Source organism: Triticum aestivum, chromosome 7B, assembly GCF_018294505.1.
Source record: "Triticum aestivum cultivar Chinese Spring chromosome 7B, IWGSC CS RefSeq v2.1, whole genome shotgun sequence".
NCBI classification, from domain to species: domain Eukaryota; kingdom Viridiplantae; phylum Streptophyta; class Magnoliopsida; order Poales; family Poaceae; genus Triticum; species Triticum aestivum.
The window spans coordinates 626,088,904-626,104,682 of NC_057813.1; the positions used below are offsets into that span (position 1 = coordinate 626,088,904).

The 15,779-nt window shown below is 42.8% G+C and overlaps 2 protein-coding genes across 7 annotated transcripts; both read left to right on the plus strand.

Moving 5' to 3' along the window:
* Positions 1–1,662: 1,662 nt before the first annotated feature.
* On the plus strand, positions 1,663–10,349 carry LOC123156067 (uncharacterized). Of its 6 annotated transcripts, none has more exons than XM_044574228.1 (20): positions 1,663–1,893; positions 2,813–2,990; positions 3,083–3,164; positions 3,245–3,322; positions 3,443–3,502; positions 3,586–3,690; positions 4,217–4,327; positions 5,098–5,139; positions 5,557–5,655; positions 5,731–5,819; positions 6,063–6,181; positions 6,256–6,368; positions 6,469–6,511; positions 6,602–6,693; positions 7,748–7,796; positions 8,650–8,720; positions 9,350–9,469; positions 9,563–9,678; positions 9,790–9,835; positions 9,939–10,349. In XM_044574228.1, the coding sequence occupies exons 2-20, from the start codon at positions 2,833–2,835 to the stop codon at positions 9,969–9,971; spliced, it is 1,626 nt and encodes a 541-aa protein (XP_044430163.1). In that variant the 5' UTR covers positions 1,663–1,893; positions 2,813–2,832; the 3' UTR covers positions 9,972–10,349. The 6 variants fall into 6 exon arrangements, with proteins under 6 accessions (XP_044430163.1, XP_044430164.1, XP_044430165.1 ...); XM_044574229.1 differs by having other exon boundaries at positions 6,635–6,693; positions 9,347–9,469; XM_044574230.1 differs by having other exon boundaries at positions 6,635–6,693.
* A 3,334-nt stretch (positions 10,350–13,683) lies between these two features.
* On the plus strand, positions 13,684–14,537 carry LOC123156069 (probable phospholipase A2 homolog 2). The gene is made up of 2 exons (XM_044574233.1): positions 13,684–13,949; positions 14,048–14,537. The coding sequence occupies exons 1-2, from the start codon at positions 13,778–13,780 to the stop codon at positions 14,395–14,397; spliced, it is 522 nt and encodes a 173-aa protein (XP_044430168.1). The 5' UTR covers positions 13,684–13,777; the 3' UTR covers positions 14,398–14,537.
* The last annotated feature ends 1,242 nt before the right edge of the window (positions 14,538–15,779 follow it).

Sequence of the window (15,779 nt, forward strand, 5' to 3'; positions counted from 1 at the left end):
TTGCTCCTTCGACAATGGAGAGATATTTTTATGGCCCTCTCGGTGTGACAGCATCCACCATCGTCTGTCCAGACACATGTGACTACGTCACGGGGATGCCAAAACACTTCAACGAGAAAGAAGAACAAAACCAACAACGAGAATGTCGGTATAGTGAGCATGTGCATGACTCAGGAGGATACCGGTACATCTTGGTTTTTGTAAAGTATTGTGAAGCAAATGGAACATCACATGATAACTAAAGGTTCACTCGAATGTCATTCCTGTAATCATAGGGATCAATATGGACGTCCGCGATTCCGCTATCGGACATTGAACGAAGGGGATTCATTCATGTATATGATTTACCAAACCTACGGGATCATAAGCTTAAGGTAATCACGATGTGTTGAGTGTTAGTAGGATGAGAGTATCGAGGATTTATTTGTGGAATTCTTTCATTATTATTCAGAATAGTTTTGAGAGGAACTGACAGCGTGTCTTTCTATGTGTCTGATTGAAACTTTGATCTCATAAGTATCGCGTGATTGTTAGCAATTAGGGAAGACTAAAAGATGGTTGAGTATGTGGACTTGCTACAAGAGCTCTTACATTGATTCTTTCAGATGTTATGATGAATTGTAATTTCCTCAATGACCGAGATCATAGTTTGTTAGTTTTCAATAAAGTTTTTGAGTTCATACTTTACCTTGTGAATGAATTATCTTAGTATAAGAAGTTATATGACAATATGTTGTTGTTCTAAGGATGATCATGATGTCCTCATGCCCGTATTTTTGTTTTATCGACACATCTATCTCTAAATATGTGGACATGATTATCGATTTTGGCTTTCACTTGAGGACAAGCGAGGTCTAAGCTTGGGGGGGGGGGGGGTTGATATGTCCATTTTGCATCATGTTTTTATGTTGATATTTATTGCATTATGGACTGTTATTTCATTTTAAGATACAATTCTTATGCCTTTTCTCTCTTATTTTACAAGGTTTATATGAAGAGGGAGAACTACCCCCCAGGGCGCGCCCCCTGAGCTTGTTGCCCCCCCCCCCCCCCGGCCAGCCCCCATGCCCATTTTCAAATACATTTCCAAACATTTTTTTTCAAATGCATGTTATTTTTTTCAAATACAATTTGAACATTTTCCAATGCACGAAATATGTTTCAAACTACACAAACATTTTTTATATTAGTTTAAAAATAATAAATACCACAAACATGTCTTTGGAAACGTGATTTTTTAATTATCACTTTTTCTTTGAATGGTACAAAATATTTTCTAATACTACACAAACCATTTTTTAGATTGTATAAACATTATTTTTAAATGTCACGAACATATCTTTTTAATGTGACATACATTTTTAATGCTATCAAATTTTTTTTACACCACAGTATAACATTTCCTTAAATGTGTGATGAACATTCAAAGTAAATTATTTTTTCAAACATATAATATTTTCTAAATGTAAAGAAAAGTAAAAAGAAGAGGAAAAGAAAGAAAATGGAACGAACCTAACAGTCCTTGGGCCGGCCCACTGTACGCTCGCTTGAGTCGAAGCTACCAGTGGAGCCCGCGCCCGTAAAATCTGGCTCAGTGGAACCCGCGCCACCCGGGTCGACCCGGCCCAGACCACGCGTACTCTCCACGGCGCACGTACCCGTCTCTCCCCTTCGCTGCCATTCCTCTCTCTCTCTCTCTCTCTCACTCGCTGGCCGTCCTTCCACCCCCGGCCCCTCCCCCCTCCCTTCCTCGTCGCTTCCTCGGCGGAGGCAGAGCGCGACCCGGCGGAAGGAGACGACGGGCCTCCCTCCCCGTCTCCTCCCGGAACCCGCCTCGAAGGACCCCGCCCCGCCGCGCCCGTCTCCTCTCTGTCCAACCCTACCCCGACGCAGGTGCGCGCTCGAAACCCCCCTCCCTCCTCCCACGATTCGGGCGCCGCGCCGTAGCTGCGATTCGGGCTTCGCACCAGCGCCGCCGCCGCTGCCGCCGTGATTCCCTCGCTTCGCGGAAGGGCCCTGTGCTTTTTATATTTTTATTCCTGCTCGCCCTGCGGATTGGATTCGTGCGCAAGTGGTAGGAAGGTTAGTCACGGGGCCGTGCTGGGCCCGTGACGCATTGCTTGGCTGAGAAATGCTAGTTTTGGAGCTCGAATTTTTTTTCTCTGTCCTGCGGTAGGTGGTATTTGATGTTTGCTGGCTCGTGATCGTCGGGTGGACGTCGTTTGGGGTCTGGAAACGAAATTGATTCTAGGAATAGGTGCCTGGGAATTGCGGAAGAAATTATATGGTAGTTGTAGAGCTCAATTTTATTTCTGGCCTGCGTTAGATAGTATGTGATGTTTGTTGGGCCGTGATCGTCGTATGAACATCGTCTGGAGTTTGAAAAAAAATTGATTCTAGAAACAGGTGCTTGGGACTCGAGGAAGAAATTATATGGTAGTTTTGGAGCTCAATTTTTTCTCTGGCCAATTTTAGATAGTAGTATGTAATATTTGTTGGGTCGTGATCATCTAGTGAATGCTGTTTGTAGTTTGAAAATTTGGATTCCAGAAACAGGTGCTTGGGAATAGAGGAAGAAATTATGGGAGGTTTAATGCCTTGCTTTACTGGTCCATTGGGAGGGAGAGACTATTTGTGGTCCATTGGGAGCGAAAGACTATTTGGTTGTTTGATACCCATGTAGAAGTTCAAACATCGCTTGGTTGTCTGCGTATCTGTGCATGTGATTATTGTTCAGGACCTTCAGGTTAGAGTCTTGAGGAACATTCAGTTTGGTTTGGTTAGGTTAACGTGGTGATCTCATCTTCTACAGGAGGATCGCGGGAGGAGAATATGCGAGATCCATTTGATGCCCCTGTTGATTTGATTGGCACAGATCATCGTGCCGGGAATGAGCTCACCAGGACTAGTGTGGCCTTGTCTGCTAGGGACTATGGCTTGCAAAATGGTGATGCTAAACCCTTCATTCCGAACTCCGACACTCTAGTCAGGTCCTTTACTTGTGGGAAAGTTAACTGTTCTAGGTGTATTCTTAGATTGTATTCCATTTTCTGAGAAATGAGGCCATGTCGTGTACTGGCAGGCATCAGCTCCAGGGTGCATCCCTCCGCAACGACTTAATTGCAGAAGATCCTAATACTCGTTTGATGGATCCTGAAACTAAGGTAACTGTGTGGGATCCTTTCTATTTACCGCATCTTCCGAACTTGCTCCAATCTCTCAACCTGATGATGTTTTCTTGCAGGAGCTTTACATTAGATCACGGACACAGGAAGAAGAGATCCTGCTGCTTCGCAAACAAATTGCTGATGCATCTCTCAAGGTATGATGTTAAAAGTTATGAATCAGTTAACCATATTTGTAACCAAAAGTGCCTTGTCCTTTCCTTTTCTTTTACCACCTCTGTGTAACCCACTGCAGTTATTATTTTCTGTGTTGGTAGGAGCTGCAGCTGCTGAGCGAAAAACATATTCTGGAGAGGAAGCTTGCGGACTTGAGGATGGTCTATATGAATGATATGATTTACATTTGCTGCACAACCAATCTGTAAAGTCTTGTGCTAATAAAAGTATATTACTATGACAGGCTGTTGACGAGAGGCAGGAAGATGCTATATCTGGTGCTTTGAAGCAACTGAACGAGAAAAAAAACCATATTGAAGAAAATATGAGATTGGCAAATGAACTAAAAGTATGGTGCTATTGTACATTTCAAGAATGTATGCTCAAGCCTCTTTATGATATATCCATTTTTGCTACTACTACCACCAATATGCCTAGTCATCCAGGCAGCCCTTTTTTATAAAGGGTTGGGTGTTTCAAGATTGCGTGTAATTTACTATTCATTACTGTATTAAATACAGCATTATAACATATAACAAGGTGCCAAAATTATACAAACTTGTGCATTACTTTCTTTAGATGCTGTAGCTCCTTTACTCTTGCTGTTGCATGATCGCGTATCCGACCAAAATATTTTGTGATTTAGATAAAATGCTAAGTGGGTCCTGATTCCCTGGCCTGCATTTCAGAGAGTTTTTGAGTGACATTTATTCTATGCCACTAACTTTGCAGTGGCATATACAGCTGTAGTCCTAGCTTGCTGCATCAGGCAACTTCAGTTCATTGTTATCAACCATTTAATATGAACTCGATTATGTAGTACATGCTTTTTTAATGTCTCTAAGAATTCAGAAGTTATGGTTGAAACCTTGTAGGGTGAGGAAGAAGAGCTTTACTTGTTCACTTCTTCATTGCTTGGTATGTTAGCAGAATATGATGTTCGCCCACCTCAAATATATCCTTCAACCATTACAACTGTTACAAAGGTAACTCCTATTTGGTCAATTACTTCCAAATTGTTCTTGCTAGGAAGTACATACATACTTTTGTATTTGCCCAAATTAGTTTCTTTGTTACTTGGATGGTAATAATAATGATTTGGTTCATAAACATTGATTTATTTGTCATGAGCTAGAGTTGTATTAGCTTTGTTTTGCTATATAATGTACAATGTTTACTAAACATGGTATGAAATATTATTGATGTCAGTGTAGACTTAATATGGATATAACGGATCCACTCCTTATCAAAAGCTCAACAATAGATTCCCCCGAATTCTCTGATAGATACCTTCACATCGTTACATAAACTTCATCTTAATTTTTATCCCTTTTATCAAGTATAATGTACTGTCGACTTGAGGCACAACAGGGCAGTTAGTGGCTGCGTGCTATATTGTTTACAAAGATTATTTTCATTACAAGGTTTGACTTTAAAGGCCTGTTTGTTAGTGAAGAATTCGGTTCTCTTATCTGTTAAGCGTTAAGTCAAACATATTCTGCATCTAGATATGTATGTGATTTTAACTGCCATCATAATAGCTCTATGGGACTGGAGTTCTCTTTTGCTATCTTAGTTAAGACATCTGTTATACCACCATGGTTTTCTGGTTGGCTCAGTTCTTGTGTAGTTGTGCTTGATGCAGAATGCTTAGTCTAGTGTTTATGATGGAGTCGTTTACCAGTGTCTTTTTTAAACTCAATGCCCAGTGGTTAGCACGGATATGTGATATCTTTCTTTTGACCACAATTTTCAGCGCTTGTACCAACAGATGCAATGGAAGATCAGATCGCTAAATGTAAGTGAGCTCAGCTCAGTTATGCATCTTCAAGCTGGTGAAGTATTCAACTCTGAATTATTTTGACTATTTGAGGTTCCTTGTTGGCACATATGGATTGTGTTTGTGCATCACCAAGACTGCTAATAGTTCACAAGTTTAGAATTACATAAAAAATGGTGCTTTAATCAAGTTGGCACAAAAAAACAGATTATAGTCAGTACCACTTTCATTTCAACAAATGCTTACTGAAGTATGTTGGTTTGCTGAATAGCTTGTGTATGACTCTGCATGACTGAATGTGTAGTTGTGTCTTTAATTGCTGATTACAACAGCCTTTTTACCTTCTATGTTACTGAAGCCTGTTACTAATGGTTTTAGTATCTACTAAAATATTTGGTTTTTAAGGCACCCAGTTGACTGATTATACTGATCCAGGACAGTTTAGGTGATATAAATCAACCTGGAAACATATATAATCCCAATCCTCAACAAGCAACTCCGTTGAGAAATGAAACTTCCTCATCTTACAATATGGTATGATAACATGATCCTGCAATTAGCTTGTTCAACATTGTAGCCTATTTACATATGTTTGTTTCCTATTTACAGGACCCCAACAGGAACAATTTCCCTCAGTATGCTCAAGATCCAAATGATCGACATGCTGAGCAAATATACAATGGATCCACGTTTAATCAGTATGTTTAGTTTAGATTTTGAAATTATGTTACTTAACAGCTATCCAGTCAAATATGTCAAACATGGACAGGGGTGCGTGGAAGCTTGCTATCCATGTGCCAGAGCCATGAGTTGGTTGCGAGATCTTATGGGTTTCACCTCTAGCCTACCCCAACTTGTTTGGGACTAAAGGCTTTGTTGTTGTTGTTGTTGTTTTATGGAAGAACGTTGATCTCTGTTTCTTGCCTGGCACTGCCTTTCAGGGATATAGTAGCTGCTACTCACTCTAATTATTTCGAAGAAAATCCTGGTCCTAGAGAAGCAAGATTAGATGATGACTCACAGTTCTATAGGAATGATAATCAAGAGTACTCAGCTGATGGTAAATTAATAACTAATATTTTAACTAGAAAAGATTCTAGATTATCCTTTGATATATACATACTTTTAACATAGGTGATCCATTACCTGGTATTGAGGGATTTCAAATTGTCGGCGATCCTAGGCCAGGATCTACTTTAAGAGCATGTGGTTTCCCTACAAATGGTACTACACTTTGTAATTTCCAGGTATGTTGTGTTCTGACTATGGATTGTGATTCTTTTATCTTTTTGCTGTGAATTTAGAAATCCTGCAATAAAACTTCTCATTTGGGAATGTTGTTTTCAGTGGGTTCGCTGTCATGAAGATGGCACCAGGTATTCTATTGAAGGTAAAGAGGGAATTTTGTCCTACAACCCATGTGATAATGTTCAGAGAAAAAGTAGCTATATTGACTAGCTCTATATTTTCTGCAATTCAGGTGCTACGATGTATGACTATGTGGTTACTGCAGATGATGTTGGCACTCTTCTTGCTGTAGACTGCACTCCTATGGACGATAGTGGCCGCCAGGTTGTTAACAAGTACTATAATTTAGGGATAATTTTGTATTGTACCCATGTGATGTTGTACTCGAGTCTTGAAGATACCAAACACCTCATAGAACAACAGTTGTTCGCAATGGAGGAACCAAAGACACAACTTTTGATAGAAAAAGTTTGTCCAAGGACCCACTTAGGAAGATACTATTTCTCCCAGCAACAATTCGGACTCTTTTGCACTGTTCTGTTGAAACTAGCAAAGTTATTGAGGGGGGATGTTTTTTGCAGTACATTGAAAAAAACTAAAGCTAAATAGTTTCTGCAACTTTGGCAAATTGAGTTTTACTAAAAAAGTTGACCAAACTGACTATGGAGGGCCAGTTCTCCCTTGTATTTACTAAAAATGCTGGTCTTGCGATTAGAAATATTCACATCTTTTTACCACTATCTTTGATTTGAACCTGATTTGCTACCCTCAAGTTTTGAAGCATTTTGCGTCTTCTCTTGTTATATATTCTTGCCAACTCTCCTCCATCCATTGTTATAAACTACTCCCTCCGTCCCATAATATAAGAGCGTTTTTTACTCTTATATTATGGGACGGAGGGAGTAGTTTGGTTATTTTTGACTCTCTTGGTGTCCTGATGTGCTGATTTTGTTTTGTTATTTTTGTTTCATCATTTGATGCATCAGTGTGTGTATTTGCTTACTGAATAGCTTGTAAAGCACAACACTATCATTTAAAGTGCTATTTCTTGATTTGATGTAGGCATAAGCCCATAACCATCTGGCTTATTTACAAAACCTGTTTATCCTGTGTTTCTTGATTCCTTTTTTCTAAAACTGATAGTTTGCACAGGAAGTTCCCATGTTAATTTTCATTCGCAGTTCCTTTTAGCTTGCAGACTATCATATTTATTATCTAGCTGATAGAAATGCAAATTGTTTCCAAATACTTGGGTCCGAAATGAAATTATGTACAGTACTGATACATGAATCTGTTATGTTGATAGTTCTGAATTTGTTTTACTCATAGTGCTCTTTTTTGGGATCTGAGTTTGATGAGTTGTTCCTCTCGATTGTAGGGTGATTTGGTGAGGGAGTTTGCTAACAATGAGAACAAGATAACTTGTGGTAAGTTTATGATGTATATATCGTTGCCTCTTTTGCATCCCTGACAGCATGTATTGTTATATTGTCATGCTGTGCTCTAATATTATTGGATCAACGTTTGCAATTGTTGCATTTTCACTTTCATATTTTGAATTTACAAAATGTCGAGACACTACTACACTGATTAGTATTTAGTAGTCCATTGTATCTTGTTGGTAAAGTGGAAGTTCATCTACATGAAATGCCTTTTTCTATGTTTTAGCATGTTTGATAAATCAACCCCTCAATAACACTAAATTAATTTGAAATAATGATAGACAGTACATACCCTCTTCCATGGTAGGGCCGTGATACACTTATACTAATTTTTCGAATAACACTATTACTCTAGACATGATTAAAATTCTTTGCATTTTTGTACTAACATGCTTGTGGGAAAGTGCATTTTGTTGGAAAATGAGTTACAGACTTATAGTCACCTTATAGATAGGAAACATGTATGTTTGTGTCATTATTTTGTACCTCTAAAAGAACTTAAAGGGAATGGCAATGCTTACACATACAGTAAACCAAAGGTCTAAAAAAGCACGAACCTGAAGACCAACAAAGTTAGTGAACTTGTATTTTCAAGTTTTGTGGTAATATAGGATTGGGGTTTAGTGTTTTGGGTAATCTAGGGTTTTGTGGTAATCTTCCATACCTTGTCACACATGATAATATCGGGTTTAGGTTTAGTTCTTTGTGTTTTCTCGAAAATGATGAGGTGCAGTATACATACATTTTTAAGTTTTGTGAACTATTGTTAGAATAGCTGTGCATTTGGTTTATACTTCATTTTCTTAGAATTATCCAAGTTCCGTTCTATATTACGCAGATCAAGAAATGCAGAATGATATCAATATATGTATTTCAAGGGGGAGAGCTGACTTTGATGTTTTTGTCCTGGTATGTCTCGAAGTGTTCCGTCAATCTGCCCGAAATAAAATTCGATACCCTATGAAGTTAACAGAATGTTCACCTGGAAGGCTTGTTGATGATGCCATCAATCATATTTTACAAGTTATTATGTGTTTTTGTTGATGTAGCTTAAACTTGTGGCCCTCCATATACAACCGGGAATATTACCAGAGATTAATGGTGCTTCCTGAAAGAAATGATGCTTAACCCTACCTTTTCACACCATCTACGGAGAGACAAGATGAGAGAGCTTACAATATTCTACTGTTACATTTTGTGTTTGATAAACTACAGAGTTAGCACTTCAAAGTTGAAGAAATGACCGGCATCTTTCTAGTTTTTTTTAATTAGAAGCATAGACTTGAAACAGTTCCTCGATTTGATTAAGGGTATTCTGTACAATATAAGGGCCAGGAGTAGGGCTGGCAAAAATTGTTGTTAATGTGGTTTGTTCAAAATTGACAGCATTAAGCTCAGAGCATCCTCGGATTGTTAGCTCGTTAACGATGCATCTAGTTTGCCAAGATGGTTATGCTAAAAAATGACTCATTAGTTCGATAGCAAAATTGCTCCTAAACTATAAGTCAAGGCTTAGATATGCGTTCCTTTCACAGCAGGGGTATTCTCCTGAAGAATGGGAACATGCCACATTGGTCCTTAGACGAACTGGATATCAAATAAACTTCAGTCAAAAGGATGAAGTTGTAATCGACGAGAAATATTCATCAGATCTACAGGTACAATGTCTGACAGGCACATTTATCCACTCAGTATTTATGATTGCACCTGAGAGATATAATTTGATCTTTCTATATATTTTTTCTTCGCAGACAAAAATTCCCAATGGACGGACTACTCAGTTTGTGTTAGTAAGTTCTGGGGGTGTAAATCTACCATTTAATACACAGGGAATAACGGAGCCCAATAGTGAGGACAATGACGTTAGGTGCCAACTGTTACCTTACCTTCTCGACCTCTAACCTTTTGTTTAATGTTTCTTTTCACAGACGGTGAAAATTCATAGATCTGACTATCTGACTAAGTGATACTTGTGCAGGCTACGTGATCTGATCGTATTGGTCATGCGAACTTTCCAGAATAAGGTATCTCTTGTGTAGGGTATTTCGGCTTGCTTTTTACGATGCCTGGCTCCTTTAAATCTTTTTGTTCCTTTTCTGTGACTGACTGAAACTGAATTTAATGCAGGCATTAGATGCAAAAAGGAAAGGCAAGGCTTAGACGTGTCGAACCAGAGATTCCTGTCTAGAAGAGTTCTTCTCATTGGTTTGTGCAGTGTTCAACATTTTTTTGCCAGAAGGTGGAAGGCGTTCTTGATTATACCATGCATTCTAAAGATTTGTGTAGAGGCGTTAAGCAACAGAAAAAGGCTGGGTGGTCCTCCTAGGTTATTTTGTGTATAATACTGTAATTTTCTGTAGTGTCTTTTTTTTGTTCCCCTCCGATTTTCTCTTCTTTACATTGTTTTTTTTCTCTCTTTACTGCCCCCTCTAGGTTATTAATTAGACCTGGGACTGCACTTGCTGGTAAACCTTGAGCAAGTCGATTAATGTAATCAATTTCTGAGTTATTCGATAGCGGAGATAGTTTGCCAGTACAGCTGCTGATACCGTTTGTGTTGCTACTCCCATAATGTAATGTGTCCATTGTTTGTTGCTGCTATTAAACTCCTAATGTGTTTCGAAGAAGTAAAGTACCTTCCATTTATTTGGAGAAAGATGGAAGCTGCCTGCTTACTCCCAAAGTATATATGTGAAACAGCAGAAAAGGGTATGTTATTGTAGATCTTGATTAAATGTGCGCAAGGACTCTAGGTTGCTTAGCTAGCCGAGATATCTCTGAACCTTTGTAGTGCGTTGAACTTTGTGCTTGAACTTGCTCACGGAAGGAAAATAACTTGCTACTTGGACCTGACCGCAGGTTTCATTTGAGTAACGGAGCCAGGGAGTGGCCAACTCCCTGTTCCTTTAGACAATAACATATCTCAGTGCCAATCCAATCCTTCTTTTTTTGTGTGGCCACAGGTTTGATGAGCAAGAGCAACACCGCGAACGATGAAATCGATGGCACCCCAAGCCTACATGCCTCCTCCGGTGACCGTGCGTGCTCCCTACCGCCTTCCCTAGTGATGTTGGCCGAGCCAGGCTAAATTTCGTGTTTTGACCCTTTTTAGATATAAATTCAGGATCTGACCCCGGTTGAAAAGAAATTCGGGATATGACCCTTTTTCTTACCGCCAGCAGCCCTGGCGGTAGGGTTAGACAGTCTACCGCCAGAAAAGGTGGCGGTAGGGTAGTAATTCGCGTCAGCACGCGGAGACGCCCGCCGTCCCCCTCCGTCACACCCTACCGCCAGGGAACCTGGCGGTATGCTGTCTAACCCTACCGTCAGGACCCCTGGCGGTAGGATCCGGTCAGTTATTTTGCCCGAGACCCCGCGCCCCTCCCCCTCCCCCCGTCGTTTGGTTCATCTTTTCTTTCCCAACTCGTCCTCTCTCTCCCTCTCTCATCTCCTCCACTCTTCCCCTCGGATCTTCACCATTTTTGCGGATCGAGATGACCCCGAAGAGAGAAACGTAAGCTCCTCCGATCCCTCCCATTAGTTTTTGCAAACTTGCTTTCGATTCGACGCATTATTTGCTTCAAATCCCTCATATTTTTGAATTTAAGATTGTTTTAGCTTGATTGTAGTTGTAGTTCTTAGCTCTTTAGTAAGTAGTGGTATGATTGTAGTTGTAGTTCTTAGTTCTTAGTTCTTTAGTAAGCATGTTGATATGATGCATATTGGAGTAAAAAAAACATATGATGCAAGTAGTGGATTTGGTTGGAGTAAATATGATATGATATGATTTTGCATTTGACATATCTTGATATATGTATTTTATTTATTTGATCCATATGTTTAGGTCTGCAACAGTGGCGCAACCATTGCCCCTTCATCTCCAACACGACCCGTCCGGCTTGCCACTTCCGTACGTGTACGAGTCCTGCCCCGAGCTTCTGCAGCTGGTGACCGCTTTTTCAGACGAGTTCCTACAGGAGACGAGGGCAGTGCAGTGGCACAAGAGGGCAGAACGGATCTCCGATGGTCAGAAGTGTTGGGCGCAGAGCGTGAAGGAGTGGAAGAGAGTGATTGCAGAGATGGAGGGAGATCCAACTATCTCCCAAGAACGACAGGAATGGAACATTGAGCTGCCAAGCAACGCTCCAACTGGGAGCTGCGCAATTTGGGCCAGAGGATCTACTTCGAGAGCAATACGGAGGAGAGAGCTAGGATGCCGCCCCCAAGTGCATCGGCGTTCGATATCATCAACTGGGCAAGGGCGGAGGCGAAAACTCCAGCGAGCAAGGCAAGGTGGGACTGCTTGAACGGTCGGATGCCGACCAGCGTTCCGCCTCCGCCTGAACCGGTGGATCCGCTGCCGTATCTGTCTCCACGGCCATGCCTAACATATGAGGGGGGGAGGTTTGTCCGCCCCATAAAAATGTCGATTGCATATGTATCTCTGTTTTAGTAGGGGTTGTCAAACTATATGGATAAGTTTGCTATTTGCTATTTTCTACTTATGAATCTATGTGTAAACTATTTGATATTTGTTATGTGGAACCTTTATTATTATGTGAGCTCATATTTTTGCTATTTGTGAAACTATGTGAAACTTGTGACAAAACAAACTATGTGAAACCGTTTGTTGGCTTTCTTTGTGAGCTCATATTTTGCTATCTTTGTGAAACTATGTGATAAAACTTTACAAAAGAAACAATCACTAAAAAAAATGTGAGCTCATATTTTAGGGTTTATATTGTTTTTGAAAAGAAGCAAAATTAAACTTATAAACCATAAAACACAGGACCCTACCGCCAAGGACCCTGGCGGTAGGACGAACATACCTCTCGCCAGGGCACCTCGATATTTCGTTGCAGAAACTTTAGAAGGTAAAACACCAGCCACACCTTACCGCCACGAGTTCTGGCGGTAGGGTTAGACACGCTACCGCCAGGGTCCCTGACGGTAGGCTACTTGTCCACGTCAGCTCGGGCAAACGGCGGCCGTCGCCCTCCGTTGCACCATACCGCCATGGACCTTGGCGGTAGCGTGTGTAACCCTACCGACAGAACCCGTGGCGGTAGCGAAAGGGTCAGATCTCGAAAATTTTCGGAACCGGGGTCAGGTACTGAATTTGTATCGAAAAAGGGTCAGAGCACGAAATTCGGCCGCCGATCCACACTCATCGATGGTGTCGATTAGGGGCTCCTGCCCATCGAACATGTGGCGGATGACAACACCGCCAACTACGAAATCGATGAGGGCGAGACCGCAAACGTCAAGTTGTTGTGGCCATGAGAGCCTCCTAGCTAGGCCAACTATGCCTTGGACCTGACCAATGTCCAGTTTCCACCGAACTCATAGATCGCGAGTAACAAGTACCAAGAAGGCTAAAGGGACAATATCATTATGAAGTTAATCCAAAATGACATCCATTCACATGGTCCACCAAAGGGGATCGATCACCCTACCTCGCCAAGAGCGTAGTACGAACCAACCATGCCGTTGAGTACGTTGAACTACCAAAACAACCAACCCGAACAACGGTATATCTTTATTCTGAGGATGCCTGAGCTAGCCTAATCCCCTGGCCTTTTGCTTGTAACAGACAATCAGAAGAAGACACGGTTCCTTTCAATAATTCGTTGTCAAAAGAACCGTCTTCTTATCCCAGGTTCAAGAAAAAATAGTCTTCTTTCATTGCCTTTTGAAGTCACTACTTTTTTTCCTTTTGCGGGAAGTTACTGTTGAACACCTGAACTGAACTAACCCGTCCAATTTCCCAACGGCGCCACCAAACTGCCACCAAAGCCACTACCACCAACAAACACCACTTCGTTGAACCTCCAAAACCACCACCACGCTGGCACACTCATGCACGTACTAATCCACGGCCAACAGTTGGAGGCTTAGAGCTAGCTCTTAGCTCACCACCATCCTCCTCCTGGCTATCCAGCCAAATCATAATCAGACGGTGAAAAATGCACGCCCGCCGCCTCCTCCCTCTCCTCCTGCTGCTCGCCGCCGCCGGCCGCTCGCTGGGCCGCGGCGGCATCTTCGGGACTGCACCGCCGCCGTCCAGCCCCGGCGGTGGCGACGACGACCAGAAGTGCAGCCGGACGTGCGAGTCCGCGTACTGCACGGGCACCTTAGGTACGTACGTCGTCCGTGCTTGCGGCCGATCGACTGCGATATGCACCGCCATCTCTCTGTCTCTCACTCATACCAGAGGGTACGCTTACGTGTATCAGAGGCTCCGTTGATGCGGTACGGCAAGTACTGCGGCGTGTCCTACACGGGGTGCCCCGGCGAGCCCCCCTGCGACGCCCTCGACGCCTGCTGCATGCTCCACGACGCCTGCATCCAGACCACCGAAGACTACCTCAACATGTGGTGCAACCAGAGCCTGCTCGACTGCGTGGCCACCGTGAGGACGGCGGCGGCGGCGGCGGGCGGGGGCGTGGAGGCCGTGCTGACGACGTTCGAGGGGAACCGGTGCAACGCCACGGACGTCGCCGACGAGATCACCTCCATCCTCGAGGCCGCCGTGTATGCCGGGAGCATCCTGCACAGAGCGCCGGCGCCGGCGCCCGCGCCGTAGCTCCCTGGCCACTGTTGATGCGCGTTTGATATGGAGTTCTGAGCAGGTGTGGTCTGGTTGAAGTCGGTGGCCTAGCACCTAAGTAAAGATGGACCGGTGTCGGCAGAGGGTGGATTATTGATTGAAGGGATTTTTTTTTCTGGTCCTCACTACTCTCGATCCCCTCTGATTTTTCGGTACTGGGCTCCCTGACGTACGACGTACGTACTGCGGAGTGCAGTTGGGTCACTGACATGTGAGCCAACCAGCTTCCGGGCCCACATGTCAGTGGCTCAACCACACCCTGCAGTACATATCAAACGTGCATCAACATGATGTCAGGGGAGCCTCGTTCGATTTTTTGACATCCTCGTGTATGCCCCTATTTCTTTGATGGTGTTACGTAAATGCGCTTCAGCTCCATTTTCGTCAGGCCAAAGATGTTTGACCGTAATTGAGACAATATGTGGAATGGCTTGTGTAAAAGAGAAAGAAAGATTGAAGGCACACATCAAACTGCACTGCATCGTGCCTCCTCTCCCTCCGATCGTTGATCTAGTTCAGCCGAAACTGCCTCTTGCTCATTGCATCGTGCGCGCGTGGTGGCTTATGAGTTATGAACGGGAATGGGAGAGAATCAGAGCTGAGGCGTGTAACCAGGGTTAGGCCTTATGAAGAGGAAGGGAGGAATCGGGGAGAATGGGAAGGGAGAGGTAAGCAATGGCGGAGCTACAGCCAGGCCGGATGGGCCATGACCCGCCCAGCATTTTGAAATTTGTACACACCTTTTTTTTACTGTTGGGCCTTAGATCACCAGCCACAGGCTATTTCTTCCATTTTGGCCCGCGCAGCCCGCCCAGAGTTGGGCTTCAAGCTCCGCCACTGGAGGTAAGGCTAAACGTTTCTCAAATGACACACATGTAAGGAGGGGAAACATGTCCACGCATTGCCTCCGTTATGGTCAATCGTCTTTGACCTGGTGAAAACATAGCAAAAGTGCATTTATTATGTAACAACACCAAACGGAATGAGGGTAATTGAGGATGTTAGAAATGTTAAAGTGTATTGATGTAATGTGTATACTGTATCTTGTATAAACCATATACATGTGTAGATAAGGATGGTGTTGCGTATTGTACCAGGTTGTTAGGTTGTTGTGATCGGTCTCATAGATCTTGTATAGGATATAACTTGGAGATCAATCCATCAACTACCTAACAACTAACCTTGTAATCCTTTGCCTATATATAACACCTAACGCGTCCCTGCAGATGCATACGCTTCACGCATCTTTATATGGTATTCAGAGCCATTCTCCTCTACATCACATCTCCCTCGCGCCGCCATGTCGTCCTCAAGCTCCACCGCTGCCGCACCATCCGTCCTCATCCCCATTGCTGAAA